This window comes from Epargyreus clarus, unplaced genomic scaffold (assembly GCF_041222505.1).
Source record: "Epargyreus clarus isolate Ecla_fem2 unplaced genomic scaffold, WU_Ecla_fem_2.2 ptg000014l, whole genome shotgun sequence".
Classification (NCBI taxonomy): Eukaryota; Metazoa; Arthropoda; class Insecta; order Lepidoptera; family Hesperiidae; genus Epargyreus; species Epargyreus clarus.
Window position 1 is genome coordinate 11204314 of NW_027332222.1, and position 27887 is coordinate 11232200.

General features: G+C 33.4%; 2 protein-coding genes across 7 annotated transcripts in view; one reads left to right on the plus strand and one right to left on the minus strand.

Annotated features, from left to right (window-relative positions):
- The first annotated feature begins 2209 nt into the window (after positions 1-2209).
- On the plus strand, positions 2210-12944 carry LOC140747581 (1-acyl-sn-glycerol-3-phosphate acyltransferase alpha-like). 3 transcript variants are annotated; one of them, XM_073080125.1, is made up of 6 exons: positions 2210-2341; positions 2457-2767; positions 3988-4121; positions 6727-6908; positions 9533-9701; positions 10058-12944. In XM_073080125.1, the coding sequence occupies exons 2-6, from the start codon at positions 2577-2579 to the stop codon at positions 10228-10230; spliced, it is 849 nt and encodes a 282-aa protein (XP_072936226.1). In that variant the 5' UTR covers positions 2210-2341; positions 2457-2576; the 3' UTR covers positions 10231-12944. The 3 variants fall into 3 exon arrangements, with proteins under 3 accessions (XP_072936226.1, XP_072936227.1, XP_072936228.1); XM_073080126.1 differs by having other exon boundaries at positions 2225-2345; XM_073080127.1 differs by lacking the exon at positions 2210-2341 and having other exon boundaries at positions 2352-2767.
- A 3647-nt stretch (positions 12945-16591) lies between these two features.
- Positions 16592-27887, minus strand: part of AGPAT2 (1-acylglycerol-3-phosphate O-acyltransferase 2) — a 34989-nt gene continuing 23693 nt past the window's right edge. For all 4 annotated transcript variants that reach the window (XM_073080129.1, XM_073080131.1, XM_073080130.1 and 1 more), the window contains 6 exons: positions 26565-26653; positions 25806-25939; positions 24436-24614; positions 18673-18838; positions 17099-17259; positions 16592-16717 (listed from right to left, as the gene is read on the minus strand). In XM_073080129.1, the coding sequence (XP_072936230.1) occupies positions 17108-17259; positions 18673-18838; positions 24436-24614; positions 25806-25939; positions 26565-26653 (720 nt within the window). In that variant the 3' untranslated portion in view covers positions 16592-16717; positions 17099-17107. The remainder of the gene's footprint in view (positions 16718-17098; positions 17260-18672; positions 18839-24435; positions 24615-25805; positions 25940-26564; positions 26654-27887) is intronic.

Below are 27887 nucleotides of genomic sequence, written 5' to 3' on the forward strand. Positions count from 1 at the left end.
ACACTAGAAAGAGAGGTCGTCCCACAGAAAGCGGGATGGAGATACGTAGGTATTTGCCTCAAGATTTTATTCTAAGTCTGGCCTCCATATTTACCTATAACTTCATGATTGGCTCAGGCCAGGCTTAGTTTTCCCAGGGGTGACATTGATTTATAACCTCCGAAAACTCCTAATATCACATTTTATCGTAAAAAGGCACTCTAGATTTAGATTTACGGTTCGAACGAAGATCGTCTTACTATTTTCCTGCTCCATCATGGGACTCAATACATTATGTTGCAATAATCTACCATTAACTGAAATGTAGCTGATCTGGTTCACTCTGGTCATGTGTCCGATAGACCAATGTGTTTAGTCACCACTCTACCTAAGATATACTACCAGACTACCCTTTTTTTTTGTTTACGAGGGGGAATCCTTCAAAAGGTACCCGACGACGTGGGAGCGACGCCGGGTTATGTGGGATTTTTACCGCACTAAAACCCCCCCGGTGGACGTCCTCAACGCTTGTTGGAGAACTCCGGGATCTCCAAGGGAACACAACCGGAGTCCTCCAAGCGCGATGCCCCGATCGGGCTCTGCCCTGGGGGAGCACTTTTGGTTCCTCCCACACCATCTGGTGTTTACGACCACATATACCGTCGTCCTTCCCGGGGTTGCTTGCTGGACGGTTCGAGCTCCCACTCGCCGCCCGCAACACCGGAAGCCCCCTTTTAGTCGCCTCTTACGACATGCAGGGGAGACCATAGCCCTATTCTATTCCCGAGATACCAGACTACCCTAGGATATCCACTAAAATGTTGGGCGCTGCCTAGAGCCCCCTAAGACTTTGACATGAGACAATTACTGAGTCAGTCATTCACTAAATAGACGCTTCGGTATTTGATTCTTATTTTTTCGGTTCACCTGATGGTAAGTGGCTACTGCCGCCCATGGACATCTGTGATCAACCTCAAATAGGATGAGATATTCCTACCTGAAGTCGACCACAGATGCGCCGCTACCCTTGAGGACTAAGCTGGAACGCCTCGGAAAAGTATGTCTTCCGTACCACACCCTTCACACCAGAACACAGCAGCGCTTAACACTGCTGTTATGAGGCAGAAATGGGTTTGGCGGTAGTGCCGCCGGAGTCGAACCACAAAGGGTTCTATCACACTCCTAACACTGATTTACTACACCTGTTCACTGATCATGAGATCTATCTAGCGAGTTCAAACACAACGGGTTTCAGCCTACTGCAATCGATGTGATGATTCTGTTATAGCCCGCGTAAAACTGCTAGTCGGCTCTGAATATGAAAATGAGTCGCGTTGCCATAGAAAATTGTATGACACCTCTTGGCTCGCAACAACTTCAGAGCGGACTTGCAGTTTGGCGCGGACTATACCAGGTAACCACCATATAGATTTTGATTATTAATAACGGACGCGAGTCAGTATTCAGTACATATTATTCATTATTATATTGAACCCATACTGAGCTCATAGATTCTGTGATTTACCCGGATGTGTTTAATTATGTATCTTTAACGCCATACTAATTATATTGTGCCTATTGTTTATGCCTATTTATGACAACATTATAATTCCTATAACAAAAACTTCCCAGTTTTGTTCTTCTTCAATGAGTTTTATGGAGGTTGTTTCTCTTTATCTATGGGTTTAATCACCAAAACAAATACATATCTGTGGGTTTAATTGTATAATTATGATTTAAAGCAATATATTTTTTAAAGTTAAGCAGTAATTAGGAGGTGAATACCACAATGGAATAACAATATTTTTAAATGTAATCGCGCATCACATAAAAACATATTACTATGTAAAGGGCGTATTTAGAATGACTGCAAAGTAGTAATTAAAAAAAAATACCTAAGTATGCCGTATAAAGAATTTAGTAGGTTAGAAAATAGGGATACATTTAATGTGTGATAAGTGATAACTGATAATGTAATATGATATTAGAAATTACAAATCCTTTTCAGTAGATCCTTTCAGTAAAAATAGTAAACCATTCACCGATAATGATATTATTAAAAACATTATTAGTTTCTATTCTGTGTCTATTTTCTTGCCCGACACTAGATGGCGTATGAATTTAAAGTAAGGAAGCCATTTTTTTGACCTAGGAAACTGCTATTAAACATGAATAAAAAACAATAAATTAACATGCTTATAACTCGATAACATTAATCGTACACAGTGGTACAGACTTGCGTAGTCATTTAAGGCTGACACACGCACACTTTACGAATCTGTGGAATGTATAGAGAGGATGCCTTTGCGGCATTTTTATAAACCAGTGTCACATATCTGACAGGACGGTGGTCTTTGTTGTTGTGCGTCAGTTTTATTTTCGTTCTAGTCAACATTTAATTTATTTTATGTTTTCATACAATATAAAAATTAAAGAATATTAGAAAAGTTTCTATAAAAACATTGTGGTATTTGCAGATTAAGAAGAAAGGAATCAATGTATCGGGAACAATTGTGTTTTTAATTGATTGACTCAAGTGCTTAAACGGGCGCATCTTTAAATTATTACGATTGTGGAAACAATTGAATATAACGACTATGTGGGACAAAATTATTTACGTTTTTATAATAGGTATAACAACCTATGTGTTGAAACAATTGTTTTCGGAGACGCCGAATTACGTGAAATTTCAATCTAAATTTCTCATCTTCTACATTTGGACGTCGATTATTGGATTAATATCAATACCTTTTTCTGTATTTAATCCAAGAAACGTGAAGAACATTTTGTAAGTACATTATAATTAAATATATTACACTAAGTTTTAATTTTAAATTGTAAGTAAATAATAATTCCGTCTAATTATAAAAGTGTGATTAAAATAGATTTTATTATTAAATTGATAAATAATTAAAAAAATACTTTCAACTATTTAGATTCTTACTAATATTTTTATATAATAGAATTACTTACAAATATTTTTCCTAAAAAATGTTTCAAAACGCAATTTATAAATTTAATACAGTAAATATTTCTTTGGTTATCTTAAATTCTTAAAAGTTCTTCGAAATTGCTTTTCATTAAAATTAATAACATTAATCTATTACACTTTACAATAAATTTTTATATTTCACTCTCGTGCATAAAGAAATAGAAAATTAAAATTATATTTTGGTTTTTATCAGTATGATCGATTTTTTGAAATCTGCCTATTTTGATAGGCACCATCCTCATATAAAACAATAACGTATTTCTAGTTTCAAAACAATAATAATTTTCTATAATCATATGCACTTCAGCAATTATTACAGTTACACTTGGCCAAGTGCAACGGCTAGCTAATGACTTATGTAAGGCAATTCAAGCAACCATACAACATTTCCTATATTGATAACTACTGCTGTCCAGTATGTACTTTCATGGAACAATGTTAATATGTTGCATTAAGAGGATTATCATGCTAATAAAAATATTTTTTTAAATTAATTTTACTCAACACTCAGAACATGCCTAATTGCTCTTCCTTGTTTTTATTATTGAAATAAAATTTATGTGTTATTTAAGTGTTAAGAATAAATTATTTATACCTGTGCTGCAAAAAAATTGCAATATCTCGTAATATGTGTCTGTATGAAAACATCCTACTAAACTTACGTCATCCATCCCTCTGCTTTTCTGACCAGTAGGTCAGATAAAGGCATGTAAAAGTTGGCCAAAAGTGAACCAAAGTAGTAGAAAGAAGAATGGGACCAAAATAAATTAATTATCATTTAAATATGAAAATATTTTTTAATATATTAATACATTTGTGTTGCATAAAAAAAAAATTATATAAAACTGACTTTTAATCAATTTAATAAGATATAAGGAATCAAATATTGTTATTATTTGTAGTTTAAACATTGTTTACATTTTAAAACACTTTAAAATTTTCTAATTGACTATCTATTTTTATTAACAAACAATTTGAATTTGTATGCTATTGCTATGCTGCTATTTTGATTACAGGGTTCCCACACAAATTATAAAGAATGTGACTAAAATCATAGAAGTGAAGTGGCATCTTAGAAACGGCAAGGTCTTAGCTGAGGACCGAGGAGCAGTTATTGTATCCAACCATCAGTCATCTATTGATATTCTTGGTAAGTGTATCCAAAATATGTTTTTATATAAAAACTAGCTGACCCGGCAAACATTGTGTTGCCATATAAATAAAAAAAAATGTTAAGGGTGAACAACCCTTATCCCTTAGGGGTATGAAAAATAGATAGAAGCTGATTCTCAGACCTACTGAATATGCAAATAAATTTGGTGAAAATCGGTAAAGCCGTTTCGAAGGAGTACAATAACTAACATTGTGACACGAGAATTTCTGTGATCTCTTAAAAAAACCAAACCGAACGAAGGTTCAAACCCCGAAATCTCTAAGCAGCATACCAATGTAGGGGACACATACGTGTTACAATATTAAAATATCTCCTACTAGTACAAAATTGAGATTGTATTCATGGTTAATGATATTTACCACATATAATACCCTCTCATGTAGGGATGTTTGTGCTCAACTATAAGTTCCAATATTGAAAAACTCCTCTGTTTTACTGGTATTTTCAATAGTATTTCAATTCAATAGTATAAATTTAAATTATTAAATGAAGCTTTAGGTGGTTAGTTATGATTTACTTTAAAATCATGGTCAAAGATAAATCCTCCATGTATTCAAAATTTTTTACAAGACAAATTTACATTATAAACAACATAATATGTATGAAAACAAAAAAATTCTACATGCTGGTAGTTAAGTCAAATTTAAAATGCACTGTGCATTAATTTTGTAATTAACGTCCAAACAAAAACATTATTTATGTAATTGTGTAAAAATGTAATCACTTTTAGTATCCAATTTGTATGAAGCTGTGCTATTTATGATACAGTGTAGGAGGAAGTCATTTGTAATGAAATTCAGGTTGACTCATCCAGATATACATAGTCTGCTCAGAACAACTAATATTGCTCATTTTTTTACAATATGGGACTAGCGGACGAGCATGCTGTCCTCCTGATGGTAAGCCTACTTGATGGTAAGCTACTGCCCCCCATGGACATCTGTAATCAACCCCAGATAGGATTAGATATTACTACCTGGAGTCGGCCACAGGTGCGCCGCTACCCTTGAAGACTAAGCTGGGACGCCTCGAAAAAGTATATCTCCCTTACCACACCCTTCAAACCATAACACAGCAGCGCTCAACACTGCTTATGAGGCAGAAATAGGTGTGGTGGTGGTACCGCCGGAGTCGAACCACAAAGTGTTCTACCACCTTCAAATTCTCAATGAGTCAGAGGAAAAACTTAGGGTTCTGTCCTATACAATATATTCATAATAATTATGTATAATAAAAAAATATGTTTATTAATATATTTATACCTATGATTTGGTTATAAATTAAATTATGTTTAGTTTTAATAAAATTAGCCCGACTCACACTTGTCGATGTTTATTGTTATTTTAATTTGCCCCGTAATTGCGTCTAATTTGATGATTACATAAATTAATTATAATTTTTATAATAGAGCAATTACAAAAAGCGGACGTTGAAAAAACTCGTTTTATTAGCGGAACCCTTCAATCTTTTACATTTTTTTATCGACAGCTTCCGCTATACCAAAACAGTTTTTTGCGAACAACTGGTTACAACAACAACAACATAGTTATTATGGTTTCAGATATGCATTCCTCTAAATTAGAACAGACGAACGGACGGCGTAGGCAGTATCCTAGTCCTATATGTGCAGAACACTAAATTTGTATAATACAAATAAAGATACGATAAATATGTATGAATAGTATGATCCTAGACCTAGACTCTTGACAGGTCATGTGGGAAAAATTAAGACTGTATTTTTTGCAGAACGATCAGAAAAAAACGACACCATAAAGTTTGTTATTGAATATTGCAAGTTTCACGAAAAAAGCTACCAAATTACTTTGAAATACTTTGCTTTGTAGGTAAGATACGACAAGATACGTAGTGTCGACTGTCGTGTCGTTTTTTTGTTGTCGTATCGTTTTTGTTTTTTAACAATCCACTAACTGTTTGTGCGTATATACAGTTCGATGCACGCACTTATTTTCTAAATACGCTAACTTCTTACGTGAGTACATAAGTAAACACACACATTTTATACATTAAATTAGCCTGATATACTATTTATTTATAATAATTAATTTATAAAATAAAATTAAGTATTTAAATTTATTCTTGAAGATTCGAGAAGTAAAGTTATAATAATATTATATGTTTTTATAATAAATCAATAATCTTAATCAATGAACCTTGCAAAATAGTACAAAGTGGATGAACTTGATAACATAATAAAATAAATAAATACACTAACATTATTTTATATTTTGTTAAATATGTAAATATTCAAGGTAAATGGCCTCAACAAAGTCATAGCTAAAATATGCATCTATAAAATAAAACCCGTAACCCTATCATTCTGATACGCAAAAGTTTGCTAATTGGATTCTTGGGCATAACCAGCTTTGCAGCACTAAACGAGCATGCAGACCACCTGGTGGTGAGTAGCTACTGCCGCCCATCGACATCTATAATCAACCTTAGATAATATTGAGATCTACTGAGCTCATCTCATTTTGTTCCCGTAAAAGGCATTCTACATTCTTAAAAAAAACCACCGAAGATGTTTCTAGTTGTAATATGTTTAAAATGCGTATTACAGGGCTCTTTAACATTTGGCACGTGGCCGGCAAGATGACAGCGGTCGCAAGAAAGGAGATATTCTACGTGTGGCCGTTCGGGCTGGCGGCATATCTCGCTGGTGTGGTCTTCATCGATAGGAATAACTCTAAGGATGCGTATAAACAACTCAAGATAACTTCAGAAGTCATGGTTAAGAACAAGGTATGAAAACAGTTTTAATTGTATAATTGTTAAAGCTACGTAATTGTATTTTAATAATGAGATAGTCAGTGGGCGTTGAAAGCGATAAAATTAATGTCAATTATATGGCGAATGCAAATTATAAATATTTTCTTACTGACTGCCTAAAAACAGTGCTGGATTGGCCTATAACCATATTGAGCAATTGCTTAGAGCACATTTTGGGAGGCAACAGAAATACAACAAAAAATATACTGACTGGCACTAGAAAGGTGAGGCTATTCGGATGTCCGCGCGAGGTACCTATATGTTTTTTAAGACCAACACTAGTTTACTAACGAATAGGGGGGCCCAAAGGTGTAGTTTCCTTAGGCCATCAAATAGTCTTACTCCGGCACTCTCTAAAAATGCCTCACTATGGCTTATTTAATAATCCCGTGGAAAATTTGAAACAAAACCTGTATAATCCACACTTATAATACGTTATTTTTATCAAAATATCATATTGTCTCTACATTTGTGGTTCGTCAAAATGTGTTACAGTTAATTATCATTTAAAATGGAATTTTCATGGAGAACATCAAATTATGTTTGTCTGTGAATTTATTATCTTTCGAAGGTCGTTTTATAAAAATGTCAATTTTAATAGAATTTTATCTATATTTGGTCGTAGGTACTTGATATATTGCAATGGAGCATCACCAAATTAATGTGTTAATATAATAATAACTTGGTTAAAGTAATAATTACTATAGGTAAATAGTACATAATTATTCGTTATTTATAATCTACTTTAACCAATTTTTGATTAACAAGATTCGAAATTTGACAACTTTTGCCTACTTAAGTTCGAATTTTTTTAGTCTGATTTCACTTTGGTGTAAAAATTTATTAAGATTGTTTATTATAACAGTAGCGGGCAAAAGTGAACAAAGTTAAGGTTATTGACACACAGGTTTATATGCGATAAAGATTATTCTTTGTTTGATTATTTATTTTATAAAGTCAACCTTCAGACTGATAATACGTTTGACAATATAAGTACTAAATAAAATCTTTTTTTTTTTTGAAAATGAATAATTTGCGTCAACTTATTGTGTATTTTTTATTATCCCACCTCTGAACAGGATTAGTGTTTAGAGTCTTTAGACCATAGTCAACCACACTAGTAAAATAATATTTTCTTAAGATCAATATTTGGGCACTTATAGTTCTATTCGCGTATTTTTTCTGTTATATAATAAACTAATTGTAGTATTAATACTCATAAGAATATTATATAATACTCACATGATACTGGAGCTGTGAAAATCAATTCCATTAACAAAATAAGGTCGTCTTTATACGAAATGAACTAACTATAAATAATTAAACGATTTGCGAAGGCATTGACCATCAAATCGATAACATTCTTATCATTGCTATGCTAATATTTATAGAACCTGTTATATCTACAAGCTTTCTATAAGAAATCTAAGGCTCGAGTCAAGTTCCAATGAATTCAATGTTAAGGCAGTTATGACGTCAAAACCTTCCAACACGCAATAAAAATTAAACTATGTATATTATGTTTTTTGGCATTGTAGACTTCATAAATAATAATTTGATATTTTTGTACATGTATAAATTTTAATGACTACTACGATTTTCGTGCAAAAGCCACAAAAATTATGCTCGAATAGTTTCTTTTATCGTGAGTAATTATCATAATTAAAATATTTTTTACATATTTGTTATGACGGACAATGATTTCGTTTTACTACTTGAGAATTTCAGATAATTACGCACTAAGTGCGTTCTATTTTTAACACGCTTTTATTAGCTTGGGTTGTACGTTTGTATGTATGTATGTACGTAACAGTAACGGAATCTTTGAGCCCGATTTCTATCCACTTTGAACGTTCAGTTTAATTCAAAATTTTGAAGAATTATCTAAAACCGATGACAATACACGATTTTAATAATTTTGTACCATTGTCCTTATCAATATCCTCAGAATTAACGATTTTCGAGGCGAGAGAAAGCGCCTTATGGAGCGTTCAGGCAAAGTTACTAGATTAATTTTTAGCTTTGGAAAATAATAATGTTATTAACATAAAAACTTTAATGATATGGTGGTATATATCTTTAGAAGGCCCCGTTTATATTTTAGACTGAAAGTGTCGTACACGCATCATGGCTAACTATCATGTCTTCCTATACAACAATATTTCGACAGTCAAGGCCTGGCATTGCGTTACTTTTGCTTTCAACCTGGAACAATTTATGGTTCTGTTTCAAGTGACCATTGCCTCCTATAGAGTCATCATCATCATCATCTAAGGCGCAACAGCCATGCGTGGGCCTCGGCCTGGTCCAGAATATTTCTTCCAATTTGTCACGCCTAGACTCTTCAGGTCCTGTTCAACTCCGTCTAGCCACCTGAGTTTTGGCTTTCCACGATTTCTTTGCCCATCTGGCTTAACATTTAGTAGACGTTTGGGTACTCTCGTTTAACTCATTCTTTCTATATATCCTGCCCATCGTATATAAATATAAAGTGCCTCCTTTAAAGTGTCTTAGACAAAAAACTCAAACTTTACTCAAAATCAAATCATCGTTTCGTCGAAAAAATTAAATAAAATGAAAAATAACATACATTTCAGGTGAAAATTTGGCTGTTCCCTGAGGGCACGAGGAATAAAGACTTCACAAATCTGCTACCTTTTAAAAAGGGTGCTTTCAACATAGCCGTTGCCGCACAAGTACCGATCATACCTGTGGTATTCTCCCCGTACTATTTTATTAACAGGAAAAAATACATCTTCAATAAAGGTAAATGTTATCTGCACTTTATAGCGGTAAAATAAGCTTAGTGGAAGTAATTTCAGCGTCCTACTCTGGAGACACGAGAAATCCCTGATTTCCATAGTAATTTGTGTATTAAAAATATTTTCAATCTTTAAAGGTGGTAAAACCTTCGAAGCTACACATATTTTTGCCTCGTAACAGTAGTGTCAAGAGAAGTACCTCTAAGTGGAGTACCTCTAGAACACAGTAGTGTTCTGATTTAAAAACCAAACAACGACAACCAAAGGCCAACCTCATATAAGACTAGGATTCTATTTAGGATTGACTGATACCCATGTCTGATTAAACCTAATTCTAATTAGTAATATACACGTTTTCAGGTCATGCAGTCATTCAGTGCTTAGACCCGATACCAACAATAGGTCTGACCATGGAAGACGTGCCGGAACTCATCACCAAGGTCAGAAATCTCATGGAGATGACCTACAAGGAGTTATCAAAGGAAGTACTAAGTTCTTTACCACCAAACTACCCACTCGCCACAACAGACTGATCATGCACCGTTTGGTAATACCTTATTAGTATTGAAGTAATGTGATATTGCGCGGACTCCGAAATATTTTATAGATATTATTTTCGAGTCTAATATATAGTCATGCATATCTAAAGCATGATTTTTGCATATTATATCGATAAGTAAAAGTGTAATTTCGTGACTTCTGTAACATACATCTCTAAAGTTATATACTAACGCTTACCTATATTTAGAAAAACGTGGATCATTTAAAAAAATCATATTGTTACCAGTTATGAAAATTCTTATTTTTTTTTTTGATAAAGAAGAGTTCCTGTAGCAAATGATCCTTTGTATAAAAAATTTGTGTGTGTTATTTGTCTATATCAAGTGTATTTTATATAAATGTAGTATACATACATTTTGTACTGTTTTAAAGTTATTGTAAGATGTGTAAGAAACTCTTATCTTGCCCATTAGGAAAGTTTATTATATATTATTAACCTTATATTAGACAGACTTCAGTATCATTAACAAAAATTACTTTTGAAACGGTAATTTGAGATTATTAATAACGGTAATTGTGTAGATTTTTTCTATTCTTATATGGAGACATTCCAATCGCCATTAAATAGTCAATAGTTAACTTAACCCTTTGAATTATCTGAAATTAACACACAAATCATATAATATTTTAGTTAAATTGGAATATTTAGTTGTTGATTAATATTTTGCCGTGACTCTGGTGCAATATTAATATACGGTTGTTTTTTGTAAAATAATTTTCGAAGACAAAAGTTAACATGAATTTATAAAAAATATTTTAATTAAAAATAAATTATTACGTAACTGCGTATCCAAACGATGTAAAGTTAACGACAATGACTTAATAAAGAAATAAAAAAAAAGAATAAAATACCCTTGCATGCATCACGAAAGAAAATTATATACGCGCCATATCTTTAAATAATTTAATTATTCGTTAAATAAAAGTTATTATGCCACAATTGCGCAGTCAATACATTACTCATACATGCGGTCATCCTACCAAAGGTCTGTAGAAAGAGTCATGTGCAGACGTGACGCAATATTTACAATGACTTGAATACGAAAGATTCAGTTCATTTACGATCTTAGATTGAGAAAATGTAGAAGGCTCGTAACGCACGCACGAAACCTACCCAATGTATTTGTATGTACTGTGCTATAAACAATTTTAACATGATCTCAACAGACATTTGTAATAGAAAAACGCATCAAGGCAACTTAAAACGAATGCTGCATTTACACGCTTGCCACTTGCCCCAAACTCCAACTCTCTACAAGCGCACAAACATGTAGATGCATCGGAAGCGCTTGCGTCAAATTCCCTTTAATTTGCTAAAAAAGAACCAACACTCCATTAGATCGGATGTAAACGCTTGCACACATACACAAACAAAGTCAAATGCTCTATCCGCATGTTTGAATTTGTAACGATTTGTTGAGGTTTGGCAAACGGGTGGAAGATGCAGCATTACATGTTACAGGGCGCGAAAACTTTGTGTTTGTGCTAATGATGCCGTAATTATAAACATAAAAAGAAAAAGGAGCGACGGCCTCTAACATTAAGATATTATAATCAAATAGGGCACCAAACCGGCGTCTTAAAACAGTGTCATTATTCGTTCGAAAGTATTCTGTATATTTTTATATTCTAAGCTTTACTAAGTTGTAGCGTTTGTGTAGAATTTCAATCATGTGTTATATCATTGCATACATATTTAATCCAGTTTCACTTTCAATGTGTGTACGCACTTGCATGCAAATAAGTTTTGAAACGTTTTCATCTCCACTGTCGCTTAGTGATTCTCTTGTAAGATCTTATAAGAATTGAAGCTCTCGAAACTATTAATAAGAATATGAAAGTTAAAGACCTCTAGATGTACTTATCTGTAACATCAAAAAGACTAACTTATAGCAAGTTTAAAATCTCTTTATTTCAAAATTTTGTAAAGATATTTTTCAATTTTTTTTTTTTAGTTTTTACGGGCATATTGTTATTATATTATTATGAGCTTAGCTTACCTAGTTGGAAATGAAATTACAGATATCTACTTCTACTTAATTTACTTTCTTTAATTGTATGCGGTATATTTAGTTATGAATTATAGAATATCTAAACGTCACACTAGATTCCAGTGATAATTTAAAATTACACAGATTTAACCTCAAGAATGATATTGTTAAAAACCCGTATGTTTACTAAAATATCTCATCAAGAAAATACTTTATAATTGTAGTAAAAAAAAACAATTCCGTGTCTCAAACAAAATGAGATGCAATTTTCAGAAATATAATATAGGATATAGTTGAAACATATTCTATCTAATTATTACTTAATGTAGTAATAGAAGTTTTGTAAAGTATCACTGGCAGTCAGAAATAAATCACTACGAAAATGTTCTTAAAGTCGTTGCAAGTCTATAAATCTGCATTTATTGGTGGATTACGACGTTCTCCGTTCTGGGAAGAAACACGCGCGTCTTGAGACTGTAACAATAATGTAACCACCACGAGTATATTACGTAGAGATCATTGAGTTAATATGTACTAGGAACTAGAAGATGCCACTAGACTGATTTGTTACATGAGCATGTGTGCAAACCGATGCATGCTCTCATCATATTTGTTATGTTAGGGGTTTATTTATTTGCCATTATATATGCCTCACAACATTTTTTTTACGTATGTAGAAGTAGTTGAAGTAGCAAGTAAAACAAAATCTGCGCATTACTTGATTGCATTATGGTAACAAAAGCACCCCCTTTTTTTATTGACGAGGGGAAACCTTCAATAGGTACCCAGTGTCGTAGGAGCGACACGGGGTTATGTGGGATTTTTACTGCACTAAAATCCCCCCGGTGACCATCCTCACCGCTGCTAAGAGGACAACAGAACGCAACCGGAGTAACAAAAGCACCCCTGCATTTCATGCGCGTGCGCAGTTATCTAATTAAGAATAATCGTCTTTCTAAAAAAAATATATCCTAGTACGTGAAAGTACGTGTTAACTCAATGGCAGTGATTAATATTTTATAAAAAAAAATCTTACTTAAATATATTTTTATAAATTGTTTATTTTGATATTGAAAAAATATTCCATATGAATGGAATATTTTTTCAATGCATTTTAATTAATCTACATTATTTGGAATTTATATTGTTGGTATGTATGTTTAAATTATCGAAGTCTCTATTGTATTTTATTGTGCTCTATTTTACCGTTTATTGTAAAAAGAAAATGAATCTTTATGACACGTGTCTGTGTGAAGGATAGATTAAAAAAAGTATTAGACTTTTTCCGATATTCTATAATAATATCTATAACATTAACATTTAGGACCCCTGTTTTCTCGTGTTCTAATGTTGTAAAAGAAAAACGCCGATTACTTTAATTCACAGACATCTCACATCATCCCCTTAAATCAACCACGTCTCATCCGATTTATGTTATTATTCCCAAAGAATTAATACAATTTGATATACCTATCTGTGATAGTATTATTTTATAAAATGACATGTTCAATACGCTCAATGCATGTAATCTCATACTACGGAATGGTCCCATTCGACTAAGTCTGCCCACCTGATCGGTACCTACTCGGCTGCGGCTAAAGCACTCCATGACCTCAAGGGTAGGTTGCACGGAAGGGCTGGATAAATTTGCGTTAACTATAACGTTAACTATAACAATGACAATGAAGATAATGATGTAATGTAACCACTCTATATTATGCCAAGTTGTTTGTCATTAACATCATTTGTGTCACGTCACTATCACCACGTTTTTTAGTCGACGACCGATCGAAATCGTTTAAAGTTAAGTATTTATTATGACGTCATGGTAACAGTAACCGTAACTAAAATGGTGTAAGCCATAAATTGTTTAACCATAAATTTGACGGCTAGTTTGGCTTTTGTAACGGTTAAGGTTACATGGTGCAACCCACGCTAAGTTTATCGATATCGAAGTAATTGCCTCATGGCGTCGATAACCATAATCTAGCCATTGAATTGTGTCGAAATAATGTACCCTATAGCACGATAACTCCGCTACTGATTATGCGGATTACAACGTGATTACTCTGATGTAGCGGTATTCGACCTACATAATACAATATTTAGTTTAACATAACATTCCAATTGGCAGTGCACTAAATATGCATATTTCCTTTTGTATTAAACACTTGATTTTATAGTATTATCTTAAATTACACATCTATCAAGAACCGCCTAAGTGTAAAATTACATGTGTGAAATATTCCAATTTTTATTAATAATAATGTAATGTGTAATATTGGGTACTTTTTACTGTATTACTTTGTTTGTCAAATGAGTGAATGAAAAGTTTGATGTATCTTTCAGCATTTTATATTTAATATTTACACACATTTTATTTTATTTTGTGTAATGTTAACTGCTATGATATGGTAAGCACCATTTGAAATTTGTGTTTTAATAGTATAGTTTTTATATTATTAAAGGATTCCTTCTCGTTTAATTTTAAGGAATTAAAGTCATTGATATGCTAAGAAACTCCCAGTTTATTTGGTTGCTTTATATTACCAACTTAAACTTAACTTAAACATTTATATCACGATTCGCACTTCAGAATTTTCAGTCATGTGGTTATTCTTATCACTTTAACGTGAAGGGAAACATTGCTAGGAGACTTAGGACCTTAGGCTGACCACCCATTAGCGACTATCGCTTGAGCAACAGTTGCGTAGGCTACCATTTTGATGGCTACGGTGCAGTCGCAATCGCAGTCGCTTAATCCACTACTGCTCGGTTGCGCAATTTGTGGTTTGGGCGACCGACGAGCAGTACATGTTTGATTTTATTCAAAAAATCTTTTAATAGGCGATTGTTCACTCGGCTGTAAAGATACATAAGCTATTGAATTGTCGCCGAGCATACATATTGTAATAATTGCGTTAAACACTACTTAATCGTTAAAACTCCTGCTCAAGCGGTAGTACTATATGGGCGGACAGCCGCTAGCAATGATAAGAAAGATCTGCCTAGAAGTGAACCAATAACGGTTTGTAAGAACATGTTTATACATTGAGTCATTCATAGTTTTTACGAATAGAGACATATCGTCTTTTACGCCATAATGACATCATTATCAGATAAACAGAGTCATAACAAATGTGATTCATCGCCATCTTATACACGTATGTTTAGTTAAATAGTCGAAACCAGTCACACCGAATGTTATAGATTTCTGGTGCTTTTACGTCATATCTTTTGTTTTATGAATATAGCTATAAAATACAGCATAGTTTAAGTTTTATAACATAACGTTTTGTAATCGAATAGTTTTTTACACGTAGAAAATCACATTACGTCGGATACTTATGCGTATATGTTCGTTATTGATAATAATCCAGCTATATCCTATGTTTGCCTACCGAAGATTAAAATTTGACAATGTCTAGTATGCAGAAATTGCCAAATGTCGTTCTCTAATAGACAAAATATTGTGTAGAAAGACTACATATATATTGTGTAGAAAGAATATTGCGTATATTTGTCTTTATATCCAATGTTTTACCTATTTAAAAATGGGCAATAGAAATTATTGCATTATAGGATATATGCAATCTCTGAAATCTCTCACTATGCGAACTTACAGTGTTCGCGAGTTCCATACCGTTGAGAGGGAGCTCTGAGAGTTAATTTTGTATAATCATATCAATATTAAAAACAGCAATACATGCTTGAGATTTTCCTCAAATTATAAGTTTATTATGTTATCATTATAGTATTCATTTTATTTTTCCTATATCCGCGCCATCGTTAACGCAGCACTTTTTATGTTAAGCAAATACGGCCCTAGACTCAAGTCTATCGTCTAGAATCGAGAGAGCCTGCGCGCAATGTGTATGGGCTCCCTATTGCCATAGTAATCTTCATCAACCCCTCCGATTACTGAAAGCTGTGTAAAATATTCGCCACATCCTGGACATCCACATCTACTATCGTATACTTTGTCAATACATTATATTTATTATGTTATATTATACAAAGTGTGATGAGTAATGACTTTGCAAGTAATGCATTTAAACTTTTAAGCAAGTCGAGACAATTATTATTGTTTGTCTTGCCACTTATTTCTATAGCGTGTATGATTTGTATGAGTATTAATGTCTTACTAAGATATATTTAAACATAATTTGTAAGTGTATATCTTCGCGAATACATATAAAAATGTAGTTGTACTATTTTAATGCAACATTGTATTTTAAACTCTTAAGTGGAATCTGGCTATATTTCCATATTTTTTTAATCTGTGTTATATCTTTTATTAAATGGGATACACAAATGATATTCGTTTTATTGAAACGCCAAGTATTACTTTAATAGTAATTTAATATAGTGTATAGTTACATGTTTTGTTCGACAACATTTATAAATATATCTACCACAAACATTTGTATTTATCACAGCCCCATTTTACTTGTATATAATTTACTACCTGAAACAATTGAAATTATGCCATTAAGAGTGAAGCACACATGTAAAATAATACATTTGTGAAATAAAGACATTATTCGTAATTTCAATTAAATTTAATTTCAGATAGTAACATATTTTAATTCCTACTCGTCTTGTTACGGACACTAGATTAAAAGTCACTTTATATGAGACAATTACCGATTAACTTTTTTTAGATATTTTTTTACCAATCGATTTCATATTTTGTAAAAGTAGCAACACATCGTCGACGGCATTATATGAATTGTTTATGACGCACAAACCATATTAAAACACAAGTTGGTCGTATCCAACCAAAGAGTGAACCAGACCGACATTAGTATATTGATTAAATCAAATAATAATTATTATGTCCACTTACCTCTTACATTTACTCGTGTATGCGTCTCTGCAACGTCTCTGCCGACGTCCGGGAGAACTCCTGCTGCATTTTGCTCTGCGCACTCTCCATCACCGCCGATATCGATTCCTTCTCTAATCCTTCTGTCTCGATCAACGGCAGTATCGTTATAATAATATCGCCTGTAAAAAAAACAAGAAAACAATTAGTATAATTTTTTATTTGATATTATGCCACTTTATTAAAAAAAAATGTTTTTTGGTTAAGTTTAAAATTGGAAAATCCACCTAAAACAGTGTTTCCCAGCCTTTTTCAGTCCACGGACCCTTAGGAAATCAAGCACATTTTTCACGGACCCCCTTAATAAAATGAACAGCAAAAAAAATGTATTTTATATCACGGCGTGCGTAAATTGACGTTTTACGCACGCTTCGCGTGCGCAAAACCCCCATTTCCGACCCCGTAATATAAAATTTTATACAACACGCGGACGAAAAATGTTTTTCTGACTCGTGTGATTGCAGTCCTCGCCTGCGGCTCGGCCTGCAAACTCACACTTGTCAGAAAAAAATTTTTCATCCTCGTATTGTAATGTACTATTTTTATATAGATTAATAATAGTGTTATACATCATTGGATGCATCTTTTTTAATTCTCGTGTGATTGCAGTCCTCGCCTGCGGCTCGGCCTGCAAACTCACACTTGTCAGAAAAAAATTTTTCATCCTCGTATTGTAATGTACTATTTTTATATAGATTAATAATAGTGTTATACATCATTGGATGCATCTTTTTTAATTTTTTAAAATAACTTGTGCTTAGATCACGTTTTTCTAATAAAACTGGTATGCTGATTTGTCGTTTTGCGGCCCTTTTGCATTTAATAAGCGAATTATGTATGGTCCGGAGATGACACCGCGGACCCCCATACATATACACGCGGACCCCCAGGGGTCCGCGGACCACAGGTTGGGAAACGCGGACCTAAAAAATACAAAACAAGATAGCTCGCGTTGTTTCCCACTCTTTAAATATTATCATTATTCAACACATTGCTAACAACTAAGCACCAAAGTATATATTTACGTAATTACGGTGCCCACATAACACTTTGTCCACAAAAGATAAGCATTCAACTATAATTTCGAGTAGATGCACACTATCGACAAAATTAAATATAGTAGGCACTCTGTTAAAGTACCGCCATAAATAATATTGCCGATTATTTTTCTATAACACGAAATGTTCGATTAATATATTATGTCATGAAGGGAGTATAAAAGAGGAGGGTAGGGAATTCGGATTTGAGGAATCCGCGCTAAGCCACTGCTATGGACTTCCCCCGCCTTAACTCCCTTTCTTTGATCCAAAAATCATTTTACACAATGGATTGTTAAACTCCCTGAGTGATGGAAGGGAAATACATTTAAAGACGAGACGTTACAACTTAGTTCTCAGAGCTAATATCGCATCTATTGACGACCTCAAATAGGACTAATCTTATCTGCGACTGATTATTGTGAACGTTCTTACTTCACTTACATGCTATGCTGTGCAATTTGCTACTTTTAAAATATATACCAAAAAATTACGTACCCGATCCAAAACGATGCCGCTTCGAATCCAAGAAATGATACTTGGAGACGACAACCGGCTGGATAGGTGCACCCGCGTCCATGGCCACGTGGAAGGCACCTTTGCGGAACGGTAACAGTCTTTCCCCGGAATGTCTCGTGCCTTCGGGGAACAGTAGCAACTTGCGCTGTAATATAAGAAATAATAATTTTTAATTTATATCTTTTTCTTTTAAAATTATAGCTAATTAACAGATACCCTGACAATTCTCATCGTAACAAAAGCATACAATGAGAATTTTTGAGGCGAAGGTTTTTTTATAACGATGGAGGAAAATATCACGAGAATACCTGCACCACAAGTTATTTAAAAAAGGTAAAAGTTATTTAAAAAGAACTTAAAGGTGTGTGAAGTTACACTTGTTCAGCGCGGTGGATTGTGGCCTAACCTCTTTTAATTGACGATAAAAGGTGTACTTCGATAGTGAAAAATTTAGTAAGCATAAAATAATTAATAATTATAATAGTGGTAGTAATTTAGTAACCATAAATTATAGATGTCAACTCTAAACTGCTCCGACATCTATTTGATTGAAGTCATAAGGTCATAACAACATTAACTTAATATAGAATATTTATTAGTATCCTGCTGATATTTTCTTCAGCTTTTTCAGTTAAGTAGTTTTAAAGATTAGTCGACCTGTTTTTTCCGAAATCACTATATCACTGTTTTTGGACTTTGGACTCCTTCAATCCCTAAAAAGAGTGTATCAACTACCATGACTCCTAGCGCATTGGGTAACCTTGGGGAAAATTACCTATTTATTTAAACATGTTTTATAATGTATCGCACTTATAGAAGGTATCTACGTACTTATTTAACAAACACGCGCAAAAGCAACCATTACACGTGAGTTAGTTGGAACTAATTGTAACAAGTGATGAAAATTGGATCCTGTGTGACTATTGAAAGAATTAATTACAATGTTCGTCACAATCCTGGTGGGGGGCTGTGAATGCAGTAAGCGATAAGACGTTAATAGTCGGGCTCAGGGCATATACAGTGTACAAAATCACAAATAAACTACTTAAGTAGATTTTAGGAATTCCCAACCATCCGTCGTAATCACCAGAGATTAGACGTAGGTCCTCGTACCAATTTATATTCTGGTTTTTGATTTTTGTTTACCTTAGGCAATGACTTTACAATAATAAAATAAAATAGTTATTATAATTCATAGCAAATCATAATATAAGCAACTGTTATTTGCACAGAAAAAGAGTATTAGTAAACATTTTTTAAATTAGAAAAAAATCTCAGAAATTCAGTAAATCGACGTCATTATAAATTGCCTTCTTCTTAATACATTAAAATTCCATGTAGGTACCTAATCACGAAAATATACAAACAACGCATTGTAACGTAATGCTAAGTTGTTTGACCTTTGGTTTCCTATTTCGTAATTGACACAATCGCAAAAGAATGATTCACGCTAGACTAAAACGTAACCTACCTATCTACGAAATGTGTACCACAAATAATATTATCGCATCACAAATGAACAATGAATACCTACTTCGTCTCGATAAAGATGGGAAAATAGTAAAATAAGCTGCGCGACAGTAAATTCGTGAGCCGAAGAATTAAGTGGCAGATTAAGAGATTAAATTTTAAGAGGAGAAAAACAGTAATTTATTCATGATCTTGACTTAAGACGATTCAATGATTTATTATGTAAGCTAAAATCTACCCGCGACCATAATAGAGATTGGCTAATATACATATAAGCATATAAGAGCCAAGTAATGAGACTTGAAGGCGGTAGAACCCTCTGGTTCTACTACGGCGGCACCACCGCAACACCTAATTCTGCCTAATAACAGCAGTGTTCAACGCTGCTGCGTACTGGTTTGAAGGGTGTGATAAGGGAAACATACTTTTCTAGTCCTCGGGGGTAGCAGCCCAACTGTGGTGGACTACAAGTAAACCTCAATAAACACTCAAAAGCGCACAAGACACAAGACCCATTACAAATAATCTTATATAGGTACGTACCTAAGCTACTTCATTGTAACGTACGTTCGAATTTGAATTAAAACAGGAGCATTGTTCTGAATACATAAAGAAAATAATTAATGTTAAGTAATTGGTCAATGAACTTATTTGAATGCCTACACCAGTCATTTAAATAGAGCATAGGTAAAGTAAGCGTACCTACTACCTACCTAGGTGTTGTCATTTACATACAATGAGTATATTTACATACTTGGTATTTTCGAAAGATAAGATACTTAATCTTATCTTTCGAAAATACCAAGTTTGTGTAAAGAAAAACAAAAAAATTATATAAATATCTATGATTACCGAAATTCTATCGGGGGTTGATTACAAATGTCCATGGGCAGCAGTAGTCACTTACCATCAGGTGGACTGCGTGCTCATCTGCTATTACTATAATAAAAAAAAATCAAAATAATGACTAATATGTAGTCATCTATTTGAAGCGCTGTTTAGATCAAATACGGAAGTTGACATATATAAACGTTGTTTGTACGTCCTCGGCCACAGTTTAAAGTTATTGTTTGTGCAGTTAAGCCCGATTATTCCTACTCTTACGTAATTTAAACATCATTAGACTAAACGTCACACGCGTAACGACCGAGAACGTTATTTACAATTAGTAGTCAAGGACAAAAATGTAATTTAAATTTCAAATGAGAAGTATCAGAAGTCAAGGACAGAAATGTTGGCGTAAATTAGTAGATTTCTTTGTCTATTTTTGTTCATTTACATCATTTACATATACCTAGATATTTTAGCAGCTTCATAGAGCAGTCGAAGCATGAAAAATGAAAAAAACAATTAATAAAATCACGTGTACGAGAAAAATAAAAGTTAAATCAGCTTAAAAGTTAGGAATGCATATCATGATGACGTAGGTAATATGAAGTTATATACTTATTTAAAAAAAAACATGCATATAAATGAATAAGGAAAATCATTTTTTCCATAAATAACATAAAATAGACGTACACAATTTACATCAGGGTTTTGAAGAAGTTTTAGTAACATAGAAAAACACGCAACCCATTCGTCTTTCCTGTGCTAAAGAAATAATAGCCCCTAGTAGGGTTACCATTTAAAACATTATTTCTTATAAGACATTGTAGATATATAGTAGCTTATTAAAATTGTTCATTCAAAAATATATATTAATTTCATGCTCATAACACACTGCTCACAAAAATACAGTGTAATACCAGTACGACTCTAGCAAGAGTGACAACCCTAGTCTCTACCTCTAGTGACAAAACGGTTGGGAACCACTGTTCGAAATGCAACAACACAATGTTTGAATGCATTTATCGAATTTATATTATCTATACTTTCGAAAGGTCTATCTATTTACTTTTCCATAGCGTATTATTTCGTAAGAACTGACTCGATAGGTAAACATGTTTAAATAGATTACAGACCTACGTGTGGACGACGTATTTGTGTGCAGTGTGTACATTCTTTTATTTAACAATTCTTAGGTACTTTCATTTCGACTAAATGTAGGCCATATGGCAAGGGCATACTTTAAAAGGTGTGGATTTAAAGTTTTATAAATCGGAGTTATTAAAAGAAAGATCGGAAAAAAACATATTATTAGTACATTCAGTATATAAACGTAGAAATAAATTATTATGAAACGAATCAAAACAAGTAAAAATAATTGGAAATGTTTCTTGCGCCGCTTCTTTTCCAGGTTCTTGTAAATCGATTAACTTACATAATTGCGTTCAAAAATAATTCCGTGAATAATCTACTCTAGATATAAATATTAAGATATTTTTGACTATAATAGCTATTTTTTTTTTTTTTATAATATAAGAGTAGCAGACGAGCATGCAGTCCACCTGATGGTAAGTGGCTACTGCCGCCCATGGACATCTGTAATAAACCCCAGATAGGATTAGATATTCCTACCTGAGGTCGGCCACAGATGCGCCGCTACCCTGAGGACTAAGCTAGAATGCCTCGGAAAAGTCTTTCTCCCTTACCACACCCTTCAAACCGGAACACAGCAGCACCTAACACTGCAGTTATTAGGTAGAAATAGGTGTGGCGGTGGTGCCGCCGGAGTCGAACCACAAAGGGTTCTACCACCTTCAAAAGCTACAAAATATAATGACAAAGAGAATACTAAAATAACTTAACCCACATTATCCTAATTATATCATATCGTGTCAACGGGCCATCCAAATGAATATAGGGTATCTATTGACGTCATACATATATTCTTGTTCAGAATAAATAAAGGGTTTGAATATAACTGCAGGTAACTATTAAATTAAATTAGTTATAAATTGTCTATTGATTTCATTAAAATATGAGCAAAATAATTTCTGTTAATAATAGGCATCTAATTCAGATATTGAATTACTAAAAATTAAGATTTATGACTCATGATGATGAGTCATAACTCATAACAAAACTTAAAGCACTATTAATTTTTAAATCCATTTTAATTGAAAGACTTAATCGAAATTAATGCATATTTCGAGATAAATAATCTAATGAAACGCAAGCGGAACCGCTAGCAAAAAGAGTTACTAATATTAATCACTATATTTGCATATCTGCTGATATTTTTAGACCAATATGGGCGCAAAACATATAACATAACTAACATTCAATTGGCATGCAAATATTACGCGATTTTAGACAAAAATCAATACTAAATAGTATTTCGTCGGTAATTGCGTAACACTAAGTAGGTACATACTCATTATCACACTAGATACCTATGACTAGGCATTGAAAGTGACGTAAATATTAGCTAAGTACACGAAGGTCGCAGGATGAACGCCTACAGGAAAATACGTTAGTTGCATACGCAGACACAATAAGCATTGACTTTGACACCAATATCCTTACCTTAGCAGTCAATCAGTTTCGTTACTTCGCAATTAGTCTAAATCGGACGATATAAGTACTAAGTCACGCGTCACGTGATTGTCCAAATTGAATTCTTAAAATTTTTGTTCCACGTCCTATGATTAGCAAACGAAAAAAATTAGGATTTTTTTACTATGTTTTCATACACTCTTATTTAGCTTCCTGTCTGATATTATTTATGAATGCTCTACCCATAGATTCGTAAAGATACTTCGCCGCCTTGAAATTGAATGAAGCCACAAACGGCTTATTTTAGTAAGTTCTTTTTTTGAATCCTTGACAAATAAAAACATTTTTAGAGAAAATTTACGAATAAATAACGAATTTACCTAATAATTACGTAATTTACGTAATAAATAAATAATTATTTCTAATTTTTTAGGGACATTTTAGCACGGAGACGTGGTAAAACTTTTTTACGCAACTATTTCAATTCTCAAATCTGGGTACATTTTCTTGTTAGGAGTGAGTAATCTTTACTAATCTATGGCTCTACCATTATAAATACATTTTATAATGATCAAGCATTCATTCCATTCCCTGTATGCTTATGATAATTTGTCCCACCCTGGTATAAATGTACATTATAACCTTATCTAAATAAATAAAAAAAAAATTGTAGGTATCAATAAAAGTAACTGCCAAGTGCAGGGCAAACTTGCACACGAAAGGTCAATCAAAAAGCACGAAGTTAGTTTGCCAAATTTGAGCCGTTACCATTTACTGTAGCGAGATTGTGAGATTATACATTTGCTAAATCAAGTTACAAAAATACGACCAACTCCAATCGAATCCCTTATCATTTTGCGACCCGTTATGTCATAGGGTTGATCCCCATACCTTGTGTTCCTTCACAGCTTCGCTTTGTTTGTTGAGCACGGAGCGGGCTGATGATGCGCCGCGGTCAATGAACACGGTTCCCCACATCCAGGCTGCTGTGCCGAATGGCACCAGGTATTGTAACGACCGCTTCGACACCACCGTGCATCGTGCCATTAACGGCCACAGGACTGCAAGTACTATTAAACAAAAATAAATCAATATATGAATCAGTAATCATGTTATTTTCTAAAGGATGAAGATAAAGATCACGAAGAACCACACACCTGAGAGTCTAAAAAAAATCTCAAAGGTGCATGAAGTCTTGTAACCTGCACTTGACTAGTGCGATGGACTTCGACCTAAACCACTCTCATAATAGACCCATGCCAAGTAATGAGTGAGCAATGGGTTAACGATGAAACAAAGCTTATATAGACAATCACAAGTACAGTCCACCCGTTACACCTGGAATTAGTGGTTGATGTAGCTATCCAAAGTAGAGTAAGTAAATCCAGAATTTTGCTATAAGACTGAATCAATAAAACGAATTCCATAATGACTACAATTAAAGTTTACGGCAGCAAAATAAGTCACGTATTATGTCATTGATTTTTTAACACTTTTTTTCATTGATAATTGTAGGCCACCCACATTCTTTATATTATGCACTTAAATTCATTGTACGAATGTGTGTGTTAGTTTCGACATCAACATCATACTTATACCATGCCTATACCAGTATGATTCTAAGGTATTCGCCTCCTTTAAAATCTCATCTTCCCAAAACATCTGTCCAAACCCACCAAACCGGTTTCGCTTTCTCTACAAACAAAAGCGACCTTAAGGGCGTTCAACCGACCTCCGAACTTATAACGCCATGTTTAAGGAAGTTCAAAAGCAGAGCATTAGAATGACATTTGTTTTTTACAGGTGTTTAGCCTTGACATTATATACCAGTTATTTTTAAATTTAATAAAAATACAGATGCGTAGTCACTATAAAAAGATTTCAATAGGTTAAAACATAATGCAACATAAATATGTATATTTATGTATAATTACATAGAAGAGATCATTGTTTAGTAGTAGTAATCGTTAATGGGCATATTTTAGCGTTTCAAATATCTAGAAATGATATCAGTTCTCTAATTAATAAAATATAGGTAGGTACTTATATCCAAATTAAAATGCAAAACAGATCGCAAAATATACAAAACTAGGTACGTAGGTCTCATTGAATTGCTATTCAATCTATGTTCAAGTTACATCCTTATTTATATTTTGAGTGCCTAGACAATACTTATTTATTTAGCAATCTATTAGCAGTCTAGTATTGTACTACATTATCTCTGCCTTTACATATGTATCTATTAATAGACAATCACTCACCATACAAGTCCAGACTGCTCTGATGGTTCAAAAGGATAACAGCTCCTCTCGAATCGTCTACGTTTTCCAGCCCTCGCACCGTCCAGCGGATGCCAAGGGCTCTCGCTGAAACCCTCAATAGGGCTGCTGGTAGTCTGGATAAATAATATTGAGTAATAATGATATGCTAATTATTAAAAATTCTCCTTATTGTCACTATATTACTCTACCACCACCAATATATCGTTGACCATCACCACATGTTTGATTGATAGAAAATCCGATTTTTAAAATAAGTCATATCATGTCTTATTAATTTTATAAGAATGACTAGCCTCGGGGCTCTTAGAAATGTGCAAAATGACTTCTAGTGTTCATTTAAGACGATGCAGTAGCGACTACTACCCTGTTGTGGCAAGTGTTACAATAGGCGTCGATTTTTTATCTAAGTATACTAATATTATAAAGAGGAAAACTTTGTTTCTTTGTTTGATTGTAATGAATAGGCTCAAAAACTACTGGACCGATTTTAAAAATTCTTTCCTACCGTTCGAAAGAAAGCTTATCCATTATCCACGAGTAACATAGGCTATATTTTATTTATATATTTATATGAAATATATTTGATAAATAGATTTTGATGTGGTACAAAGTTTGCCGGGTCAGCTAGTTATAAATAAAGTGTTTATGTTCTTTTTACATTACATGCGACGTACGCTTACCGTACTTAGTACTAAAAGTTAGTAATAACTTAAAAATAATATCCATAAGTATACTTACAATGCATTCTTAGGATCAAAAGGTCGAAGCAACATAAGTGGTAACGGCGCGGACGCAAATATTAGCGACAGCACTATGAACAATGTGAACTGCAACAAGTTATAATTAAATAATTAGGTACTATTGTTCTTCTTACCTTATATAAAATTCTCACGCGAAAATATATTATGGGGAAATAGGTGCTGGACATGCAATAAGTAATTATAGATTTTATGTGCGCATTAGAAATTAATGATCACACGTTTTAAGAGTGAAGAAAAACGTCGTGAGGAAACCTGTATACCACACAGATCTTTAAAAAAAGTTCTCAAAGGTATGTGAAGTCTACCAATACGCACTTGGCAAGCGCGGTGGACTATGGCCTAATCCTTCTCATTCTGAAAGGAAATCCGCGCCCAACAGTTGGACAGTGATGACCCGGTCACTCCCCATTGCTTTTCAGGAGCCTGAGAAAGTTACATGACATGGACGTATATTGGGATATTAGGGGGAGTTATATGGGGGAGGTATAGGCAAACGGTATTCAAATAGGAGGACCTTTTTTCTTTGCCGACAATATTTGACGCCACTTTTTTGTCGACCCTTTCCAAAAACCCATACTGACGGAAAGCTACTAATGTACGACCATGGTAGATGTGTCATTTAAAAATGAATTTGCACTAATTTCAAGGAGAAGATCATAATATCTTCTCAATTATGGATGAAGTCTACTAATATGCACATGGCCAGAGCCAAAACTTTTCTTAAAATACGCAAAATTTTGAAACAATGCAATAAGTAGTTGTTGGCAACGCTATTGACACTACACCGGGGTCATGGATTCGGTTTCCGGTACGATCCAATATTTGCGTGGCAGTTAAATATTTGTTTCTGGTCTCTCTTTGTATTTGTCTCTTTATGTTTTTTTACCCGAATATTGCATATATTTGGAAAAAAAACATACGTTAGTTTCAACCAAGGTACTCCTTCTCTGGTTTTTAAGTTATTCGTAATGTGTTAATAAACTTTTTGTTTGTTTTTTTTACAAAATGTATAAATGGTGTACCTATTTTTAATTTTTCGAACATGATGCGTGATAAAAAAAAGAAAATTCCTCTTCTCCTCTTTAAGTAAAAAAACTTATCTTTTTGAATGATACTCGTATTTTGAAACTCTACAAAACTAGAAAACTAAATATGCCTATTTACATCTAATATAAATAGATATACTTATTGCTACCAACCCAATACTCGTAAACAATATCTTCAAACAATATACTTGCAAATTAAATCAAGCCAACTGCGAGTTCGGGTCGGGTCAGTCGAGCGTAATCAATATTAATTT

Coding starts and splice junctions, on each gene's coding strand:
- LOC140747581 (XM_073080125.1), top strand. CDS start 2,577: ATGTGGGACAAAATTATTTACGTTTTTATAATAGGTATAACAACCTAT. Junction 4,122..6,726: donor GTCATCTATTGATATTCTTG/GTAAGTGTATCC, acceptor TGCGTATTACAG/GGCTCTTTAACATTTGGCAC. Junction 9,702..10,057: donor AAAATACATCTTCAATAAAG/GTAAATGTTATC, acceptor ACACGTTTTCAG/GTCATGCAGTCATTCAGTGC.